This window comes from Tribolium madens, unplaced genomic scaffold (assembly GCF_015345945.1).
Source record: "Tribolium madens isolate multiple individuals breed KSU strain unplaced genomic scaffold, Tmad_KSU_1.1 Scaffold_97;HRSCAF=244;Tcas5.2_LG3a, whole genome shotgun sequence".
NCBI classification, from domain to species: Eukaryota; Metazoa; Arthropoda; class Insecta; order Coleoptera; family Tenebrionidae; genus Tribolium; species Tribolium madens.
The window spans coordinates 6,833,568-6,855,278 of record NW_025401069.1 but is presented as its reverse complement, the minus strand read 5'-3'; the positions used below and the strand labels follow the sequence as shown (position 1 = coordinate 6,855,278).

Here is a 21,711-nt window from a genome sequence, read left to right as displayed (position 1 = left end):
TCAAATCTTCGAAAGATGTGTTATTCATTTTGTTTTTTAAAATAGCAATCGCATTCAAACTGCCAAGTCTCGACTATACATGATGGTAATTGATAGTTGTGCCGATAAAAATAAAATGAATATTTTAAGTATGTCCACAAGTCCGCACTAAATAATTACATGTTATATTTTATTGTACCAACATATACGTATACATTATCCCTAATACTAAAATTACAAATGCGGGTACTAGTATTTTCCAGATTTTACAGAATATTTAATTTTTCCATCACTGTCAATCGATGACGAACTCGAACTAAAGGCTCCTCTGGGTCCTTGAGCGCTACTTGAAACTTTAACACCATTACCAGTATCTTCACCGAAGCGAGAATATAAAATTGGTCTGAAAAAAGAATTGTCATAAATCATCGCAAAGTGTGGGTGTGGGTGTACATGAGCTATCCAAAATAATTATAGAACACTTTTTTTAACTGTTTTAAACTTTGGATCAATAGTAGATTACATACCGAGGTGGAAGGTGCTTCATTACCAAGGCGCGAAGCGCCCCGGGTTATGATGAAGCAACGACCATCAAAGCCTTCTTAAAGAACAGAAAGCCAATATAAAGAATTTATCAAATTTTGAAAAACATGACATAGACAGTTCAGGTTGGGAAATGGTCACTTCCATCAGTTATTGGGTTGGGAAGTTTCTACTTCCCAACCTGAACCGTATATTTCATATCAATAATTAATAAATGAAGTTGAAATGTCGTACTTTCCAACTTTTCACATGCAAGGTAATTTGATTATTGCTTTTTAATTGTGAATAAAGAAAATTATACAACAAACACAAATCTCTTGGAAAAATTTTCAAAGAACGTTTGCTGAAGTAAAATAAGTAAGATGTTTCGCCTTAAAACAGATTGACCACAGCGTCTCCGACCCCCTAATTGAGGTAGGAATATAATTTTTGATAGCGCTAGTAGATTTAGTGTCAAAATTTTTTTGTAAATTTATCTCAACTGTTTAAGTACTGAAATAATTGAAAAAAAAGAGCTTTTGCTTCCATTTTCAGAGTGCTCTAACTCCCTTAGGAAGCATTTCCGCCTCCATGGCCAGTCCTACAGGAACTTTTCTTATTCTTTTATTGACCTAATGAGAATTCATCTCCCTAAATTTTTTTTACGTTTTTTCGGGCAACCTGTATAACTTTACGTGGATGCTAGAAAAATACACCTTGATAAGGTTCTTTAAAGCTTGTTATAATTTATTATTGTACATTATTATACGCTATAGTTATTATTCATTACTTACATTCACATATACAAATAAATTAAACCATTATTACTAACCGGTTTTAATCGTCAATAACCGAGTCATATACACATTTACGTCAAATAAATCTTGTCCTGTTATTATAAAAAAACACTGGAAAAGAACACAATATTTAGAAATTATAACATGGATATTTATACATATTTATGTTTATGTTTACTTCAGTAATGTTAATTGGGTATCCAAGTTTAATTGGAACTTGTTTTATGTAAAGTTTAATAGATATAAAAGAATCTCCATATCTTATTCCTAAACAAACTTTATCAAGACATTTAAAAACTGGCAAAAAACCCAAAACTTTATGTATTTAGTTGAAAAAATCCCATGTATTCACAAATATGCAATATCTGTTAAACAAAGTAAATATTTCTAATAGTTCAGTTAAACAAAGGTAGCCTTCACTAAAATGAGTTGTTTAATGAAAATATTTAAGCCATCTTAATTTTTGTCCTTAGGCGATTTTTTTATGAATAGTTGTGGATATTGAAAAGTCATGGATTAAAATCATTCCCATCATTAATTTGAATCATAACGATTTATAAACAATATGACTCATTTTGCTTACCCTTTGTATCCGGGTTCCGCAGTTCCCCCAACTCCTCCAAAACCTCCGGGAATTCCCGAAGAACCGCTAGAACTCGAACTGGCAAAAGAATGTGCAAAAGCACCACTTCCGCCGCCACCACCGCCGCCCGTACTACTGGCAAGTTTTGCTAAGGCATTGAAGTTGTTGTTGAAAAATTCAGCGAATCCAGGGTCTATGAATCCCGGAAAGTAGTCTTTAAATGAATATCACAGATCAAGAAATTGATCAAGAAATTAGTTAATGTTTCGGCATGCGGGTTAGTCACTTGAAAAAGTATTCTATTTACCACTTCCTCCTTGGAACGGTATGCCACCACCCCCGGCGCCGCCGCCGCCAGCTCCAAACCCTGCCCCACTGTTACTGCTGCTCGACGCGGAGCTCTGCGAAGAGGCAGAAGAGCCACCCCCGCGTTTTACTCGGAAAAGAGGGAATGATTCCACGTCCCTTTTACTCCTGAAGTAGACGACGTCGGATTTGTGGCCATCTTGGTCGATTATGTAGTAGGATTTTGGTACAAATTCTCCTGAATCTAAAAATTACATTGTTTACATGTAAATAGAAACAACAAAAATAATAATTATGGAAGAATTTTGTTATTGAACTAATACAGACAAAACAGAGTAAAAAAACTGAATCAAAAAAATACTTACAAGCTAAAACGGAACTAACAAAAGTCACCAAAAGTATAATATTTCGTACACCCATTGTAAAATACATTTTAGTACCGGCATGTACCGGTGTCGATCTTGAAATGTTTAAACTTTAGGCTCCCCACCAGATATATTATTCTTCGAAGATGGTTTACAGTTAATTTAAAAAAACACGTACCTGTTGCTGTTGTTATGCAATGCATTTGTTGATGTTAAAAGTTGTCTATGATAATTATTTAATTAATGACTAATCGGTACTTCCCAAAATCAATTCAAATAAGACCACCTGTGTTATGAAAATAATAAGATTAGAAATTGTGTCAATGGCCAACATTGTATATTAATTTTAATTGAAAATAAATAAATAATAGTCAAATAAACAACTAAAAAAGCTTATTCTATTTATATTTAGATAAAATAATAAAGGATTTTGGATTTTCATCTATGACCTACTACATAATACTATTGTAACCATTTGCTATATTTATTTTTTGTTTGATATAAAAACAACTTAGTGTAAAAATGTTATTCTGACCACAAATCCGGATTTTGAATTATACAGGTATTGAAATGCTATTGGAAATCAAGCCTTGAATGATGAGCACAGATATATTGATGATTCAATCTTAACTCAGTGACCATCATGAAATCCTTCGTCTTAAAAAATTGAGACTTATTACATTACTAATGATTATTTCTTTGCTTTTAGTATTTTTCGCAATTAAGAGTATTATCACTAATTTTAAGAATTATTTATTTTAAACCTTATAAGTATTTTCTATTTACTGGTTTTTTAATTCTGATTTTGTAATAAAATTTTGTTTTAAAAGTGATGAAAGTAGTGAACCGGAAAAGTTCAATGTAACCAAAATTGGTGTATCCCCACACCTATTGTAAAAACTCTGTGCATAATTTTATTTGCTTTCTGTGGCTAATCAACTTCCTTCCGTTTTTGGTGAAGGTTAAAAATGTTTTTTTTTTTAATTTCACATATCTTTAACATCTAAACCTCTGAATAACTAAATTTAAGTACCTATCCAATCTCTAACTTCCTGCCCCCACAATGTTGCCCTGAGCAATATCTAAAATTTTATTCATAGATTTATTTGATTAGATTTTTGATGTCAGGACAAAACTTGAGAAACTAAAAAATAGAAATCAAGAGCAAAAAAATATAGTGTTTTTCTTTTGGTTTTCCTCTTTTGTCAAATGTATTTCACTATTTCTCAAAACTATTTCCTACCTACGTCGCTTTGACATTAATATATTAAATAAAATAGTTTTGAGTAAGAGCGAAATACATTTGACAGAAGAGGAAAACCAAAAGAAAAACACTGTTATGTTCTGGGTTTAAGAAATGTGTTGAAAATGTTTGTATTCATTCAAATCCTTTTGTATACTTTGTTGGGACACTGTAAAATAAAGAACTAAATAATTACGTACTCTTTTATAAAAAGGATGTAGGCACCAAACCACCGCTGGGTAATGCATCAAATAATTGCGAGAAGATTAACCTTGATTTGTAACAGATTACATAATTTGTTATACAATAAATTATGAATTAAGTCCATTACAAAGAAACAACACAATTAGATAAATACAGTATGCAGATGTTTCAAGATAAAAATTTAATTATCCAATTAAAACAGTTTAGTAAAATTACACCCTTGTTAGAAAGAAAATACGATTGGAAAATACAAACAGAATATAGTTTTTACGACGCTAGTTTCCTGTTATATCAGAGTTAAAATTCTTGACAAACATTTAAATTCTGGAGGTACAATCGTGAAACAGTTAACAAATCGGATCCGTTATCTATGAAAGTCAATTATAAAACCTAAAATTTGATCCAAAATTTTTATTTTTTAAACTAAATAATAAAGCTAAGGTGTAGAATTGTTTGAATACACGTTGCAGACATGGCTGAGACCTGCAAAGCCGCAGGCAGATATACGGAATTTTAATTAATACATTTGTAAAGTTCGACCCCCTTGATGCGGAACATCTAATTCTACACCGCCACATCAGACAAAAAATGGTTTTTTCCATCTTATATAAGTTGTAAATTTGCATTAAAGTTGAATGCGTTCATTATTTTATTAAAAGTGCTAAAGAAAAAGACAAACCCGTGACTCAATTTCGCCGAAATCTTTCTTAATGTGGAAATGACGGAACCAAACAAAATAATCAAATATTTTAGTTTCGTTGCAATATTCAGCACACAATAGCAACAACAACAATATCATTAAACTTCCAATAAAAGCCCCCTTGGATAATAACACAGTGCCCATATCGAGAAATTTACTTTGAATAATAATAGCTGCCTCATCCTTGCGTGAAATCTCCTGTTTAGTAGACCGTCCATTGTCAGATTTTAAACTCCGTTTCAGCGAGTAGTTTTTCTTGTAATTCAATTAATTGCCTCAACACATTATGCAAGCTTCATTTCTGTAACAGCAGCACCTGTTTGCCGTTTAAGAAACATGATTTACAGGAAACGAAATGAAAATACCAAGTTTTAAATGCAATATTTAACATTAATATATTTCTATGGCTACACAATATATTACATCACTAATATCCTAAATACAATTTCTACAGAAAAATGTGGATACTTCAAAGAATTACATACGCGTTGCAAAATTTACGTTAAAAATTTGGAGTTTAGAAGTAAATATCACAATATTTTCAAATTTTAATTGCACTTGCTGCGACGAGACATGATGACTTGTACGTAATTCCAAGAAATCCATCTGTTTAAAATATCTAATACAAACCTGTAACAGGTGGATTAATTAAATGAAACCATCATTCCTTAATTAAAAAATTAAATGCAAATTAATGCAAAGCTAAGTAAAAAATTACAAAAATTTTTATAAAAATTTTCTACACTTAGGCCTCATTTTGCTAATCCATCATGCTGAAACCCTGTTAGTCTTTGTTTTTAATGTTTGATATTCAAATAATCCATGTATTAATCAACCTTAGAACCAAACCTAGCATCTATGTATCGTACAGAATCATTAAAAATGTCATTAAGTAACATAACCATTTTCGTATAACACCACTGCTTTAATCACAATCTAGTTTGTACCATTATCAGTCAAAGTTACATTACGCGTAGACTAAATTAGACATTAATACCTTAGGATAATTCTGTACCACATACATTTCCAAATATTCATATTATATTCTACTATACAAAAAATTAATTTACAAGACAGATATACTACAGACAACGATGTAATTGGACCACGGAGATTTGGAAATATGAACGAAATATGATGTTGTAGCTCGGTAAATGTGATAATCACCAAAAGAATTGAAAATAAGTGAACCATTTGAATACTAATCATACAATAATGAGAACTTAAAAACTATGAATAATTTTATAAAATAATAGTACGAGAGAAATTACAAGTACAAATCCTTAAATCAAGCGTTTCGTTAAAAAACAAGAAAACTTTCATGGATTAACGATAGATGAAAGTCAAATGATCACAAATGCGTTGGTAGGAATTTCTTCCCGATGATGACTACCGACAGAAATACAAAAAACACATTTACAGTTATATACAAGAAAACATATACAAAACGAAGACAATTATACAAAAAGATGAAATATATGCGTATTTTGAACGATTTCAACAATTTGTACTTCAATTGTCAAACTATAAGCATGTCATTTTACACAAACAGATACTCCTACTAAGTTAAAGCGTTAACGATAGTAGAATTTTTGGCAATACGATAAAAAATTCAGTCAAATATGTACACAAAAATCACATGATTTGTGGAAAATTATAGATTTCTTTAAGATTAAAGCTAATCACAATATGCAGATTCGAAGTGAAAACCAATCACTCACAATGATTAAAAAAACTGAACATGAGTTTTAAAAACTAAAGGAACTAATCTCAAAATATACATACTTAATATAAGTAAAGAAAACTATTGTTGATTTAATATTTTAATTATTGTGAGTGAGAGTTTCCTTAGAAAAACCCCTTAAATGAAAATGCAAAATATTGCAAATGGCATTATCTGTCATGACAGAAGTTTATCACAGCAACAAACTTAAAATTACAAAATAAAAATTCTCAATAATACCTAAAAACAAACTGCTTATAGTTTGGACTCGATTAAAAATATGATGAAATTACAAAATATACAGAAAATGACACGAAGGCACCTGAACTTTATACATATAAAAGTGTAAATTTTTAAAAGCACCAGTTCGTTCCAACGGAAGTATTTTGTATACTTTGCAAATATTTTAATTTTATTCCTGATAGGAGCTGGTGGCAATCTGGGATTAATCATGAACAATGACCATCTACCATTAATCTTGAGAAAAAAAGATGAGACGAACTACTACACTCTACATACGTTCTTGTAGTGTGTTCTATTCATATTCATGTTTTTATAGAACGGTGGGTTCGTAGGATAGGATCCTCTGCATATCTGACGATTAGATCCCAAGTTGAAATTCCCCTAAATCACATAATAACATAAAAACTCGTTTCGCTGAATAAAAATAAAACTTACCTCATTCGCTGTCTTGACCCGAAACTGCGAGATGAACATGTTTTGAGGGTTACGATATTTATTCGGAAAGTCGGTTGAATACCTTTGATACGGTGGTCTTTGTACTTTACGTAACAGTTTTTCCTGTAGAGGAGTCGAAGGAGGAGTTGATGTCGGAGTCGAATTCTCAGATGAGGAAGAACGGTTCTCTGATGGGAAAGTAGCTAACGTACAGTACGAACCTTCCGATTCGCCGAGTCTGCAACAAAAACACAATTAAATGACCTGAAAAAGGAAACCGTCGACTCATCTTTACCTGTAGCATACTTCACTAGGATCAACCCACACCGTAAGCTCGGTGGGCAATCGAAGATCACTGTAGGACGAACCACATTTGCTGGCAGCACGTTCTAAGGTCAAATCAATGGGACTTATACCGTTGATGCGGATGCATCGGTATGCTTGACCTTTGCTTGGGAGTTCCGGAAACCAATGCTTCTCAAATCTGTCATAACCGAAAAAAAAAATCGTCAATTACGTGATCAGTGATTATTTAATTTCGGTAATCAAATTGGAATTTGGAATGTTCGAATCAGCAGTATTAAACAAATAATTATCGCACAAAAACGCAAACGAAGGTGATCAATCACGATCCGTGACGCTTTATTTTCAATGTTAGTTACAAAAGTTTTGCTTGAAATTTTACTACGCTTCAGTTATTATGACTAGTCTGTTTACTACCATGGGAATTTATCCTACCGAAACTATTTTTCCGACCTTCTAGTAATATAAGTGTTACAACTAGGAGAAAGACAAGTATTAGAATATCCACTGTTATTAAATTGGGAACAACATAAATTAACTTTTAAATGAAGTTCAAGGTTTTAGCTATAATTGATACCGTCCAAGGGATCACAAACTTATTGATGTTTAGAAAACTGGTGAAAGTAATGCATGTCAAAAAGATAAGGATCGTTAAATTTATTGGTGTAATAGAGATAAGGTGACATTTTGTTTTATTTTCCTTTTTGAAACTGTCAATAATTTGGTATTGTTATTAAAAAAATAATACATTATAGAATAAAATTGGGAATGTTACATTCACAAATGAAAACTTTTACTTTTATTAAATTAACTTAGAGTAAATGAAATTCAATAGAGCTGGTATTAAGTAACCATATTTTATTTTTATATTTTGTATTTCAATAACTAGAACTTGAATTTTTAGAACCGATATAATACTCAAAATTTCGATTAAAAAATAATTACCATTGTGTACAATTCGTATACTTTTATCCAACCATAAATAATAAATTGTTATTACTCCTATCAACAACTGAAAAAGTATTCTAACAAATTTCCGGCTACTGTTACGTTATCACACATTGAGGCTAGTCGTTTTTTAAAATATTTTTCAATTATTGTTGAATATCTACATTTAAAACAAAGAAACAGAAAGTTAGTCCCCAAAATTGTGGGATATACACTTCTTTGTCTAAAGTTGTCTTTAGTGTTAGAAAAAAGTATATACAGGATGTGTCAGAACTCGCGCCCCAGAGAAAAATTCCAAGTAAGCTAAGATACCAGGAACATGGAAAAAATGTTTAAATAATTCTATCGGTCAAAAAATTATGACATTTATTTTTTGACATTTGCCTTTTTTATGTCGATTTAATGATACTGATGATCTTGTATATGTTTTTTTTTTATAATTATTTAGTAAAACCTAAAAGTACAAAAAATTTGACAATAAAAACTACAAATAACATTAAACAGAGTTACAATTTAGAGGATACAGTTTCCTTGTTTCCTCTTCTAATAGCCTGTAGCAAAAAAATGGAAAATTATTTTTCCAATAGAAATAAGTCAAATTGCAAAATTTAAACTCTCATACCTTTTGTTTATAGATATTTTTTTTTCCTTACATGACATTTTTCTCTGGAGCGCGAGTTCTGGCGCACCTGTATATGGAACACAGGAAACAACTTTTTATTCTTCCCTTGTTACAAAAATAACTTTAACAATTGGACTTATCTATTATTCAGTTTGTATTTTAATGTATTTAGTTTAATATGTTTAATTTTTCAGTATTATAAATATGTCTATGTTTGCTGTAGACATGCAAACATTGTGCTGAGTTAAATCTTTTTCATCATCTTTGTTACTATCGCACAAATTTAAAACATGAGTAGTTAATTAGACGAGAAATCAGAACACAAAAGAAAACACCGAAACTGCAAAAGTGTGTTTTAGCAACCATTTTTACACTAAATTAATTAATTAAATCGGGTCTTTACGTGTTCATTTTCTAAACAAAGAGTTAATGTTCTACAAACTACTAAAATTGACTTTATTTTCTTTTGCAAACACATTTTTAGCTTGGTATTTTTAGTAATCTTTCAAATTTGCTTATTTTATTTACAAAATATAAAAAATAGGCGTGGCGGTAGTATCAATGATAAATAATTTTCTTGTAACTGCAACTTTCAAAAGTATTTTAGAGGTTTCAATTATTATTATCTGGGGTAATTTTTAGAACCCCTTTTTTATAGAATAAAGAAAGTTCCATTTCAGTAAGAAAATTGTACCCATTCAACTAATTTATACCTACAATAAGCTTTTCATACAAATATATGTTTGTAATTCTAATTGGTTATGTTCTTGCATTATTCTTTTGTTTACTGCTTTCACTACTGTTTAAATATTAACTTTCGTAGTAATATATACACATTTGTCTACATTTAATTCTCAATTTAAAACATTTAACAACGTACAATGTAATGCGTCAATTTAATTACTTGTAAAGAATAAATATTTAAACTTTAAATGTGTACCCATAAACAGTTTACGTAAAATGTGAAACTAAAAACGTTAATTGTAAAAGAACTCAGAAAGTTTCGTAAGGCTGAATAATTTCAGTCAGATTTCAGGTTATTGATGCTATTTGATCACGAAAAACGTTCTTATATCACAGTCTTTAAGCGTCCAAATTGTTACTATGCAGAAGTAAGTTTATTTCTATTATGCAAACTGTTTAATATTTTAATAATTCAGTCGGTTAAACCAAAATATTTAGCCATACCTGTAATCTACTATTGTACCTACATACAATTCTATTCTTGAAATAATAAATTGTTCAAAAAATAAATGGATTTCAGTTAGTCAAAATTATTGTAAATTTGTTTTTTAGTTTCTGAAATGATGACCGCATCAATGAAATCTGTTTAGCCAAATAAAACTCCCTCTTCCAACCCCCCCCCCCAAAAAAAAGATAAAAATGATAAAAATTTAGCAACAAGATTTAAGAAAATTATAAGAAACTTACTGAACAATTTAGCGTTTCTGCTTTTTTATTACGTCCACTATTATTTCAAGTAAAATTTCAAGGCTTTCTGACGTTTTTTTATATAGAAAATTAATTACAAATTATTCAATCTGAACCTTTAAACAGTAAGAAAGTAAAATATATTATCGTCATAGTACATTTTCCACCGATTTATGAAACATAAACATTATGCGTACCTTTAAATGAACCGTACGTAGAACAATAATATTTAATCTACAAAGTCAAAGTTCTTTGCTATTTAAAGTATTGTTTACAAAGTTCGTATGCACGCATCGTTATCTATTCACTATTCAGTGGATTATGTTATTTGACTATGATTAATAACGCCTATAAAATAAAACTTGATGAATAAAAAAACTTACCTTTCCATGAGAAGTTCGGTTAGATGCTTTTTGAAATTTTCGATTTGGTCTTGAGGGAACTTGTCGCTTTTCTCAATGAACCTTATAAAGAACATAACAGCAGCTAAAATTTCTTCCTTCATTTCGTATTCTAACAAAATCCTTCACATCAGGGGAGAAAATGAAGACGTAAACCAAATGAAAGTTACGAAAGGTTATCTGAAAGGAAATGACAGCTTTGTTACAACTTTATCGCATTTAGTTTTGCACAAAATGCTTTTTACTTATTTTACAATACGCAGTTGAAAATTGCCAATGTAGGTGCCTTTAAAAATTAGATTAACGTTCATTTGATAACCTCGCATCGCATAAAGATTGATTAATCTTACATTATCTGCTTTTTCTTGAGTTTATTTTTAACCTACTCTGAAGGGGAACCTGAAGTTCAAATTGCTGTCGTTTAAATCCCAAATCACGGCAATATAATCAACACTTGCACACGGAATGAGGCAAACGATATTAACGGTAATTATACTTAGTCACATGATAAAAATTACAACGATTTAAAACTTAATCTATTCAGAATTCAGATAAAGTTCTGCTTACAAATGCAATCTCTTTAGAAATGACGTTTAAAACTTAATTATTTGACATAAAAAAATATACTCAAACAATCATGAAAATTTCCCTAAAAATCGACCCCATATTTAAATAAATAGGGTCAAGTGAACTAAATATGAGACATCCGCTTATTTAGCCAAAACTAGACTATGTTGAACATCTGTCGTAAAAGAAAGATGTTATTATGTCCCATCAGAGTGGAAATTTCAAATTACAAATCGAGTTCAAAACGTTTTCAATGTGTAATAACAAATCCCATCAAAATAGCAATATTTTCGCCTTGAACCAAAAGAAAAAAAACATTACCACTTACAATTAGAACACCTTTTGCTCACAGATTATATTTAAAATGACTTACAAAATAAACGCAGCAAACGTAATTTGTGAATGGTATGTTGTGTTGATATCATGAAAAATAAATTGTGGGTCCCTATTATCATTAGTCTTATTATTGTGTTACATTAAGTGATCAAGTTTTTATTGGGTAATATTTTGTTGCTAGCTGAACTGAAATATAATCTCATACAAAATGGCAGATCTCAATTTGCACCAAAAATAAAAGATCTACTGGAAAAGAAAAAAAATTGACTCACGATTATTGAAAATCTTTTTTGTACGTGACTTTACTCACGAGTCTGTCAAGGAGAACAGATTTGCTGTACAAAATGCAACCACAAGATCATTATGCCAAAAAAAGATAATTCTTTACCTACAGAAACACGTAAGTTTTGTTAACAGCTGGAATTCTTCCATATTTTTAATGAAGTTGGAATTTTCAACATATATTCCAGAGTTGTATTTTATTTAGCAAAAACATAATAGAGACCTTCTGACTTCTAATGGATCGATTTACAAAAAGTGAATTAAAATTCGTTATTTAGAATTAATCACAAATTAATATTTATGACAGTTATACATATTACGTAAAATAAAATAAATCTCTATCAACTCCTAATCATAAAATATGTATGACTATGTATGGTGTTCTAAAAATGTAGGACGTAGTCACAAGTATATTAGTGACGTTAATTTAAAATGGGTCCTATAATTTTTTTTCAATTTTTTTTGACGACCTATAAAGACAAAATTCTTGAAAAAAATATGGTTTACAATTTATTTAGAACTTTTGTAAATAGATTACATGTTGATATTGTATGATCGACGTTTTTTAATTTTTTGCCTTTTAATTATCAACACCTTTATCGTTGTTTGTGTTTATTACATGATAACGAACAATTAATCAATTTTTTCGGGTTACTGTTGAAATATTTATGTAATTAATGTGTTAAATAATAATAAAAGTAGAAGTTGGCAAAAAAACTATCAGTTTCAAATAGTAAAACAAAAATTTTGTTTTTATGGTATCATGTAAATATTTTCTTCATTGTTCAGTGGTTGAAAAACAACAATGCAATGATAAAATAGGTATTTTAACATTTTTCGATAAACCAGCAATTTAAATGTTGAACATTCTTTTTAATACTTTGGTACAACATATTTCTTGTAACATGAAAATACTTTCAAACTTTATTCATTTCAAAGAAATGTTAAAAAAATGATAATTTCTTAAAAATGAAACTAACAATGCGTTATTAAATCCATAAATAGTTCTTCTGGCAGTAAAAACAGCAGAAATTTTGCCTTTGCATTTTGTGCAAAATGATGTCACAACCTAGCACCAGACCAGTTTTTTTGAAATCATTGGAATTATTTCGAGAACAAAAGTTTACGTGAATCAAAAGAAGTCATTTTTAGAACCCACATGTCCGAAATGGTTCTAAAAACGTCTGTCCTGAAACGTATTTACAAACAAACCGTTAAAGCTCTTTATAACATCTGCTTCAACGCAATGAAATCAAAAAAGTAATACTCTTAACACTCTTCAAGCACTACAAAAATACCTTCGTATATCACAAACACCACAACGAGCATATTCTTGACAAGATCTAACATAGCAATGACCATATTTAAAAAAAAATTAAGCAACAGTAGGCCATAACGTGCAACTTTGAAAACAAAGGACTGAGCAAATATAGGTTGGCCCCCAAGGGGCAGTAAAAATAGCCAAAAATTACGCAGAATCAATCGTCTAGATCACAAATAACGAAAAAAAGCAGTAATTATTCCGTACTTCGACCGTATTGCGTTCCAACGTTAATTTTATGAAACACTTTTCAAGGAACTTCTGGTGACATATTTGTTCAAGTTTCACGACGAAAAATACGGTTTAGCCTGTTTTTTTCCGAATAATACTCACCTGAGCTTGTGGACGGTAATGTACAGAAGCACCACGAAAAAAAACTGGCATGGAAAACACAAATTTTGGAGAGATTTTCGAAAAAACAAGGCGAGAGTCAACAAACCAGTTCAGTATTAGGACACGAATCGGATGTGAGTCACAACAAAAGCACAAGTCAGAAATCATCTGTTTCCTAGCGCGCGCGATTTGAAATCAAGGTGATACCAGTAAGTAAAAACACGTTATTTGCAGTAATTATCGGCAGCTTTAAAACAGTTGATGAATTTTGAAATCCAAATTGATAACATTATCTTATATATCGCTAAGTTGTTTATTACGTCCTAAAATAAAACCTTATCGTGCGATTGTTGCAAGGTTTGGTATCAAAGACTCTTCGCTCATACTACGCTTACTTATAGTAACTTTTTAAGGTCTTGTGTCAAAAATAACGTTTTATTAATGAAATATCGTAAAAGGAACAATTTTGCAACAAAACTATAAATTTTAGTTCAATATGTATATTTGGTTGCCTGCCCACTGAAAATTTCGAGCAATCTAAATTACCCAACATGCAACAAATTTTCATTCACATCATAATTTTACGTACGGTTCATTTGCGATCTGCGCGGCAGAATGAATAATGCCAAAATTAAAGACACTTTTCATATATATATATATTTCTTGCCATGAAAATAATTACATGAAAAATATATAATTTGTTAAAATATTGTCACAGTTGAATACAAAATAGAAAAACAAAGCATCATCGCAAAACCTATATCGATAGGTACTTACTTATAAATAAATTTGTCGAGGTAGCTACAATAAAAATGGACTCTTAGAAAATAAACCGTATTAAAATAGTTTAGTGTAGGCCAAAGTAATTTTAAGTACTATATTAATCGTGTTAAGTACCTAGTGCATATAATTAACCTTATCCTAAGTACTAATTTATAAAAAAAATACTTACTTAAAACTAAGTCTAATATTAATGTACACTTGAAACAAACGGAAAACTTCGAATTATCGTTTAAGTAATTTGTTTACATTTGAAAATAATTACTTATGGAATTGCTCGATGCATAGTTTGCAGGACCACGATCCTTCGGGAGGATCTGTTAAAGGCGGAGAGAGACAATACATGTGATAACCACGGTCACAATCGTCACAAAACAACAACTGGTCCTGTAAAAGAATTATTAAACCCAATCGCATAACAAAAACTAAATCTTACATCGTTATCCGAATTACCACAAACGGAACAACATTTACATTCAATACATTGCCAGCTATATTTCTTTACAGATATTTTCATGTTTTCGGTGAATAAGAGGCAAGATGGGTGTCCTGAAAAAGATTCGTTAAATGAACATGTTTCTGGGCCGAATTTTTAAGTTTTTGCTGAAAATGGGACCCAATAAAGTTCAGCTTACCTGTACTTTCTACTTTTATGTCCCTTCGAAATATATGGTGCATTCATAAATGATCAAGGACAACGTCACCGGAATAACTGGACAGCAATGTAAAATCTCTAAAAGGTCGGCTCTTGATAATTTATGACGGCACTGTATATAGTGTTTTTTATTGTTTTATAATTCAATTCCATTTTTTTGGAAGTAATTTCTTATTGTTTGTTATTTTAGTTTAGCTTCGAGTTACCTTTTCTTATAATCTCATTATTTCGTCAAAAGTTTGAGATCACTTATCCTTAAATGTATTTCTTTGTGCTTTTGTTTTTTTTTCACAAGAAAACAATTAAGATACAAAATAAAATTCAATAATCCCTCAAAAAAAGTATGAAATGTTATTAGGGATATCTTAAAAGTTACTTCCCATCATGTGCTGTGTATTGAATGTACTTACCTTGCACGGTGGAGGGGAGAGGGGGTAAACGAGTGCCGAAGAACAGTGACTTTCCAAGTTACGTAATTTTTCTCTAATATTATTTTGAATGCATCAAAATAATAGAATTTCGAATAGCAAATTTCAATGCATTAAAATAACTAGAAAAAATGTTATAGAAAAATGTACATAAGTTGAAGTGCACCAATCCTCAGCACTGAAAAATTAACAACAACATTTTGTTGTATTGGCATCATTTTATTGCACGATTTTCACGATACACTTTTCAATAATATTAATCTTGGAAAATAACTGTTCTTACAACTCATCAGTGTATGTTAAATTTGGATGTTTTTTACAGCACACATTTTATATACAACGTGTCTTGGTGTAAAAAACATTCAAATACAAGTGTTTCATTTACTACAGCACATAATTATTAAACTATGTGAACGAATTGACTAAAATATTTTTACTTTGTAGTCTCGGCAATACTTGATAAACGTTAAATAACAGTAAATAATATAACTAAAAACTGCTTAAAAGTCAGTATATAAAAATATTCACAAAGATAGTGCCACTAGAATAATGTTAAAAATAGTTGAATAACATAAGTCAAAGTCTTTGACAGCCCAAAATAATGAAAGTGAATGATAACGATTATATTAAGACATTTAAAGAGTTTCACTTACATTATTATGGGGAATTTGTAACAAGTTTATCCGTTATCTTGTCTTATGCCGTTTTCAACTATTATGTCTTAAAAGTGACTAAAATATTTCACTAATTCCAGCCTCGTGTTTACAAACAATGCCAACTAACATCTCCAATATCCGTATCACGGTGATGTGTCAAAAATAATGCCCTCTTAGAGCGTAATTAAATGTTAGCTTTTTAGTGTAATTTTTGTTTAAAATTGTACAACAGTATTTTTAAGTATTGCCCATATACAAATTAATGTTAATATGAATAAATAAGCCTTGACTAAATTAAATAAATAAATCCTCAAATTTTGGAAGACAATCCAATATGGATTTTTTTGAATATAATTAAACCCAACTAAAAATTAAATATTTGGTAATCCAGTCTATCTGGCAAGATATTTAACTAATTTTACTTAGCTTAAAGCACAATACAGTTGATTAATGTTTATCTATAATATATCAATTAACTATAGATTAAAATAACTATGAACAATCAATGGTAGTTTTAATAGTCGAAATCAACTGCATGAAATAATAGTTTATGTTATAAATTTATAGTAATTACGTAAGGAACTGTATAAACGTATAATACTGGACATTAAAATTATTGTTCAGATTATTTATAAATAAATTAATTGTTGAGTCTGCTTCAAGCTCTGGAAATTACTTTATTTAGGAATTTTTGCTCCTAGACTACATTCTATTAAAATGTAAAATACCCTAGAAGGCTTTTTATGTGAAGTCAATGAGATTCCCCTTCTCATCATCATCAGATCAAAATTCAAGTTTTTCCTATTAGAATATTAATTATCACAGACAAAAAAAAGTTTGAGCTTAAATAAAGAAAAGATGAGAATTTTGTACATTTTTGGCAGCTCGTTAGTACTACAAGAAACAATATCAATAATCTTGACAAAAAATATATAATATATAAATGCCCAGTATTGGTCCTTCAGCAATTCAACTACCAGAAAAAATACTAAAATGCAACATTTACACAGTTTATACAACAATTCGCTAATTTAAAATTTTGATAAAGTGGTGTTACGAATGTTTTGTCTTAAAAACATCAGTTATAGGACCCACATTATAAATATGATACATAGAAATAAACGCATCTAGTAGCACCGTAAATATGATAAATAACTTGCTGACTAGTTGCGTTTATCAGAATAAAGTCCCAACGCCCCTTAAAAATTGGTCAACAACTAAACCTTCAACATATCTATTCTGATAGTTTAAACTAAACTTTTTTTTTCCTCCCTTTCTTATTATTTCCTTTGTCATCGGTTTTTCCTCCGTTCTTACCTGATCTCCCACAATCGGAACAAGATACAAGTTCCTCCATTACGCCAGTCTTTTTATTTTCCCTTGAATCGCCTAAGCAAAAGTCACAGTAAGGACTAGGTGCCGCTTTATCTTTACCGCAGTCCATTGACGTAGAGGGAGGAGGATCGATTTTTTCGGGAAGCAAGACAGGCATTGGAGGATCATCGACTGGGGGAGAAGGTTGTGCTGGTGGTAAATTGGGAGGTAACGTTGGAGGTGTGTTGGATTGTGACGGTGGTTGCATTATTTGAGGAGGAATAGAAGGTGGAGGAGGGTTTGGCTGACGGCCTCGACGACCCGGTGTACCTGTAGGATACAGTTCTCAGTTAACTCCACCATTATCTTTCTTCTAAAAAGGATACAATAAAAAGTTATGAAACGGGTCACCTCAATCAAAAATCGATGAAAAATCAGTCCCAATAGATTATTTCATGTCGTCTGTGGTGTAATCTGTTGGTACAGATTTCCATCGTTTAAAAAAAAATAAAAATAAAAAATACACTCATGCTCAAATCACACTCTTGATAACACATAATACTTGCTGAATTGGTCAGTGTGCAGTAAAAACTGAGATTTTCAATAATACACTTAACTGCCAAAAATTAAGAACTGGTACTTGTTAATAAATTACAATATAAATTATTGAAGAGAACTACAAAGTTAAATAAAAATGTAAAACTGATCTAATAGAGCTTGTCATTCCAACTACTCATGCATGCAAATAACACTCAAATGAAAGTAAAAGAGATTATAAAGGCAGTACCGGGTGTCTGGTTCAAAAAGGAAACATAACTATCTTGATACACATGTCCTTGGATGACGGGCCCTTGAGGTATGGCAGTAGGGGCCTCTTCCCCCATCCCCCCCAGCATGGGCGGCTGAGACATAACGGGCCCCGGCAACATCCCACCCATTATGGGCGGGTTGAGGCCGTGGGGGCCCTGCATCAACGCAGCGCCAAGCTGCGAGGAAGGGGTGGGGGCGTTACTGTCGCGCGAGTTTTCATCACTAGCGCCCTCTTTGTGTGAATGGCTGTAGTGGTATGTCAACCCGGGTCGAGTCTTGTAACGCGCTCCGCACACTGAAATTTTTCAAAAAAAAATGCCGAATTCCACTTTTTGATTACACGATTAACGATGATTTATGTTACAGTCAAATTTCAAACGATCATCTTCTGAAAGCCAATTGTTTATGGAAAAAACAATGAAAGAAGATTAAGCCCCTAAAACATTCGCTTCAACACTGTGGAAAGAGGACCCCACAAATCTGTAATTCTTGTTAAAAAGCTCACTTTTCAGTGGGCTAACAATTTCTCACGTTCACTTGTTGACGTATTACACTCGCGTGAAGAGTACGAAAAATAATTTACCCTCAATTAGGTATATTAGTTGGACAGATGGATAGTATTAACGTGTTAGTATATAAGCGATACGGAAAATCGAGCATTTTAATACCACCATGTTGAATACTTGTAGACTCGTCCAGATTCTTACACTGTAGTTCAGAAGATCATCATTTTGAAATGAATAGAACTAGGGACTGGAACCGATATTTTTCAAAAATTGGATTGCGACAAGAAAAAGCACACAATACGCCCTCTAAACGTGTTGTCAATTGTTAGTAGCGACAGACAAAAACTAGGTGTAGCTCAAAGAACCAAAGCGCCAGGTAAGCGAACCCGAACCGAAATTTGGAACCGCTACAAAAAAATAGTAAGGCATAAAATAAACGATAGGAGGAGAAATTATATACACATGGCATGGTTTCGGTTCGAGTCCCTGCCTAAACAATAAGAAGAAGCTGTACTAAGCATCAAGCATTCAAAAACATTATTATTGCTAAGAGAACTACAAATCATCTTCAACATAGTTCTTAAAAGATTATTTTAATGTTACATGCTCAAGCACAGAGTTCTTTCTTTTAAGGTGAACCAAGTTGATTATACTCCAAATTTGAAATTTAATTGAAGTATGTACTTTTTCTAAACCAAACCAATACCCATATTACAGGCTTAAGAATATTATTGAATTCAAATTTATTCAAACTATTTATCGCTTCGTAAAACCACTCATAAGATCTAGCAAACCACTGTAATAGTTACACAAAATAGAATCAAGAATCCCAATTTTTTAATTTATTCTAAGTTAGAACAAAAATAATGAGTTAGATTGGAATGACTGAAATAAATCAATGTATCTTAAAATAGATATAAAAATTGGGATTCACTTCGCGTGTCAGTTGAAATTATACAAGTACATATTCCAACTCTTTGATGGCGAAATTATTCTGATTCATGGTAGTTACGTGATAAAACAATGTACTTATGTACTAAAGTTATATAGAAAGTTAGAAATAAGACTCACGTTCACAAGCAAATGGCTTGTCCGGATCTCCAGGGGTTGGTTCAAAACTGTGAACTGCTTTTTTTCGACCTCTACCACTTCCCTTTTTTCTACCAGGAGTACTAGGTGAATCATTACCACCTCGACCCTACGAACAGAATTAAAACATACATATTTTAAACCTCAAAACATGTTTATCGCAAACAGATAAATGTTAAGAAAATTGTAGGTTACAGAAAGCATTTTTTCATTGGACTTGTGTTTTTCTTCACATAATTTTTTTAACAATATGCTATTGTTTCATAAAAATAAGGTATTTTTCCAACAACCCTAAGAAAAACAGGTTCAAAAGTGAACAACGCCATTATTCGAAGGTTGTGCTTATGTGTATAGTAATTTCTTACCCGTCCTGTATTTTTTCTCCTTTTACTTCTTTTACTGTACGTTTCCTCATAATCCAAATCAGAATCTTGATCAGGTTCATCATAGGCGTCCATTTCTAACATATCTTGATCATCATAATACCAATCCTAATTAAAAAATGCTCATTATAGGTGTTTTTGTAATAACAAAAAATACCTTTGAATCATCTTTCAACAACTGACTATCTTTACTATCAGTATCCTGAAGAGCAGGATTTTCAATTTGTGATATATTGTGCATATCAGCATCTCCATCCAGCATGGAATCTGTCGCCCTTGCAAATGCCCTTGAATTCACTATCAAATACTGTCTTCTTTTCTTTCTCCATCTCTGGCGTGGATACGTGTAGATCTGCCCCGGTAGAAGTCCTGGGATCCGTTGTCTCTTGTGCATGAATAGCGAGGAATGATTTTGGGCAACGCCTGTCTGAGCGTCTATGAAGGGAAGTCGTAATCGCCTTTCGATACATAGCCGCGTATTGTAATTTAATGAGCTTTCTATACTCTCATTATACAACGGATCGCTTAAGAAGCTGCAAAGAAAAGCGAAAATGAGTAAAACCAAATTGTCCYCAAGGCGTYATATTGATTTTCCTGCGATGCTACACCCAACYGTTCAGGGTGTCTAAACAATRGAAAGCAAACAGTGGCAGTTACAACTCAAGTAAAAAGGTGGAAAATGCAACTTTTTGTTAGACTTACCTTTCTACTTTTTCTAAATTTGTTTGATTAATCGGAATTGCAGGACCACTCACAGCGGCTGCCATTTTTCCGCAGCCCTCGATGGCCTTGCCTTGCTTTGTTAACCAGTGGTCGATGATGGTCGCGCTGCGCATGTGCAGATGGTTATCTACCGGGTGGATCATAAAACTTTTTTTGAAAAAGAACCAAAAAGCTTGGCATGCTGGGTGAACATTACCACAATGTAAATTTTAAAAATGAAATAAATAAAAATGGTTAATCTAGAATACAAGAAAACAATACAAAGAGATTTGTGGAGACGAGAAGTCAATTTTTTACCTCAGTTTCCAATCAAAATTTTATTTGTTTTATGATGGACACTTTTTTGCTACTCAACAACCCTAAAAATTTTATCGAATACGAACTAAAAACATCCAAAATACAATACTTTGAATTTTAATTAATATAAAGTTAGAAAATCCTTATTACACAGTCAAATTCAAAAAAGTGGTCGTTAATGTGAAATTTTGGCATACAATTAATTATTTCTTTATAAATGAACGTACTTAAATTTACAAAAATAAATTACTTGGCATTATGAAGTTTGGCAATCAATTTTGTGGTGATGTAAATTATTTATTAATTTTGGAAATGACATTGACAACCACTTTTTTTTGGATTTGACTGTAGGTATATTTTAACACAAGTGAAGAAATATTTTATTAACAGATTATTTGTACTACTTACAAACGTGATGAAATTGTA

At 31.3% G+C, this 21,711-nt stretch overlaps 3 protein-coding genes across 6 annotated transcripts; all 3 read right to left on the bottom strand.

The window, feature by feature from the left end:
* Nucleotides 1-148: 148 nt before the first annotated feature.
* On the bottom strand, nt 149-2,713 carry LOC123015111 (keratin, type II cytoskeletal 2 epidermal-like). 3 transcript variants are annotated; one of them, XM_044414592.1, is made up of 4 exons: nt 2,553-2,713; nt 2,189-2,431; nt 1,882-2,095; nt 149-382 (listed from the first exon to the last, which is right to left on the bottom strand). In XM_044414592.1, exons 1-4 carry the CDS (start codon nt 2,617-2,619, stop codon nt 229-231), a joined length of 678 nt encoding a protein of 225 aa, XP_044270527.1. In that variant the 5' UTR covers nt 2,620-2,713; the 3' UTR covers nt 149-228. The 3 variants fall into 3 exon arrangements, with proteins under 3 accessions (XP_044270527.1, XP_044270528.1, XP_044270529.1); XM_044414593.1 differs by having other exon boundaries at nt 1,882-2,074; XM_044414594.1 differs by having other exon boundaries at nt 1,882-2,029.
* A 2,355-nt stretch (nt 2,714-5,068) lies between these two features.
* LOC123015112 (protein BTG1-like) lies at nt 5,069-13,801 on the bottom strand. The gene is made up of 5 exons (XM_044414595.1): nt 13,645-13,801; nt 10,788-10,985; nt 7,396-7,584; nt 7,101-7,338; nt 5,069-7,046 (listed from the first exon to the last, which is right to left on the bottom strand). Exons 2-5 carry the CDS (start codon nt 10,907-10,909, stop codon nt 6,927-6,929), a joined length of 669 nt encoding a protein of 222 aa, XP_044270530.1. The 5' UTR covers nt 10,910-10,985; nt 13,645-13,801; the 3' UTR covers nt 5,069-6,926.
* Nucleotides 13,802-14,362: 561 nt separating this feature from the next.
* LOC123014613 (zinc finger protein ubi-d4 B) lies at nt 14,363-21,116 on the bottom strand. 2 transcript variants are annotated; one of them, XM_044413816.1, is made up of 8 exons: nt 20,968-21,116; nt 20,423-20,798; nt 20,248-20,373; nt 19,865-19,991; nt 18,265-18,582; nt 17,481-17,807; nt 14,861-14,973; nt 14,363-14,811 (listed from the first exon to the last, which is right to left on the bottom strand). In XM_044413816.1, the coding sequence occupies exons 1-8, from the start codon at nt 21,099-21,101 to the stop codon at nt 14,686-14,688; spliced, it is 1,647 nt and encodes a 548-aa protein (XP_044269751.1). In that variant the 5' UTR covers nt 21,102-21,116; the 3' UTR covers nt 14,363-14,685. The 2 variants fall into 2 exon arrangements, with proteins under 2 accessions (XP_044269751.1, XP_044269752.1); XM_044413817.1 differs by lacking the exon at nt 18,265-18,582.
* Between the last annotated feature and the right edge of the window lie 595 nt (nt 21,117-21,711).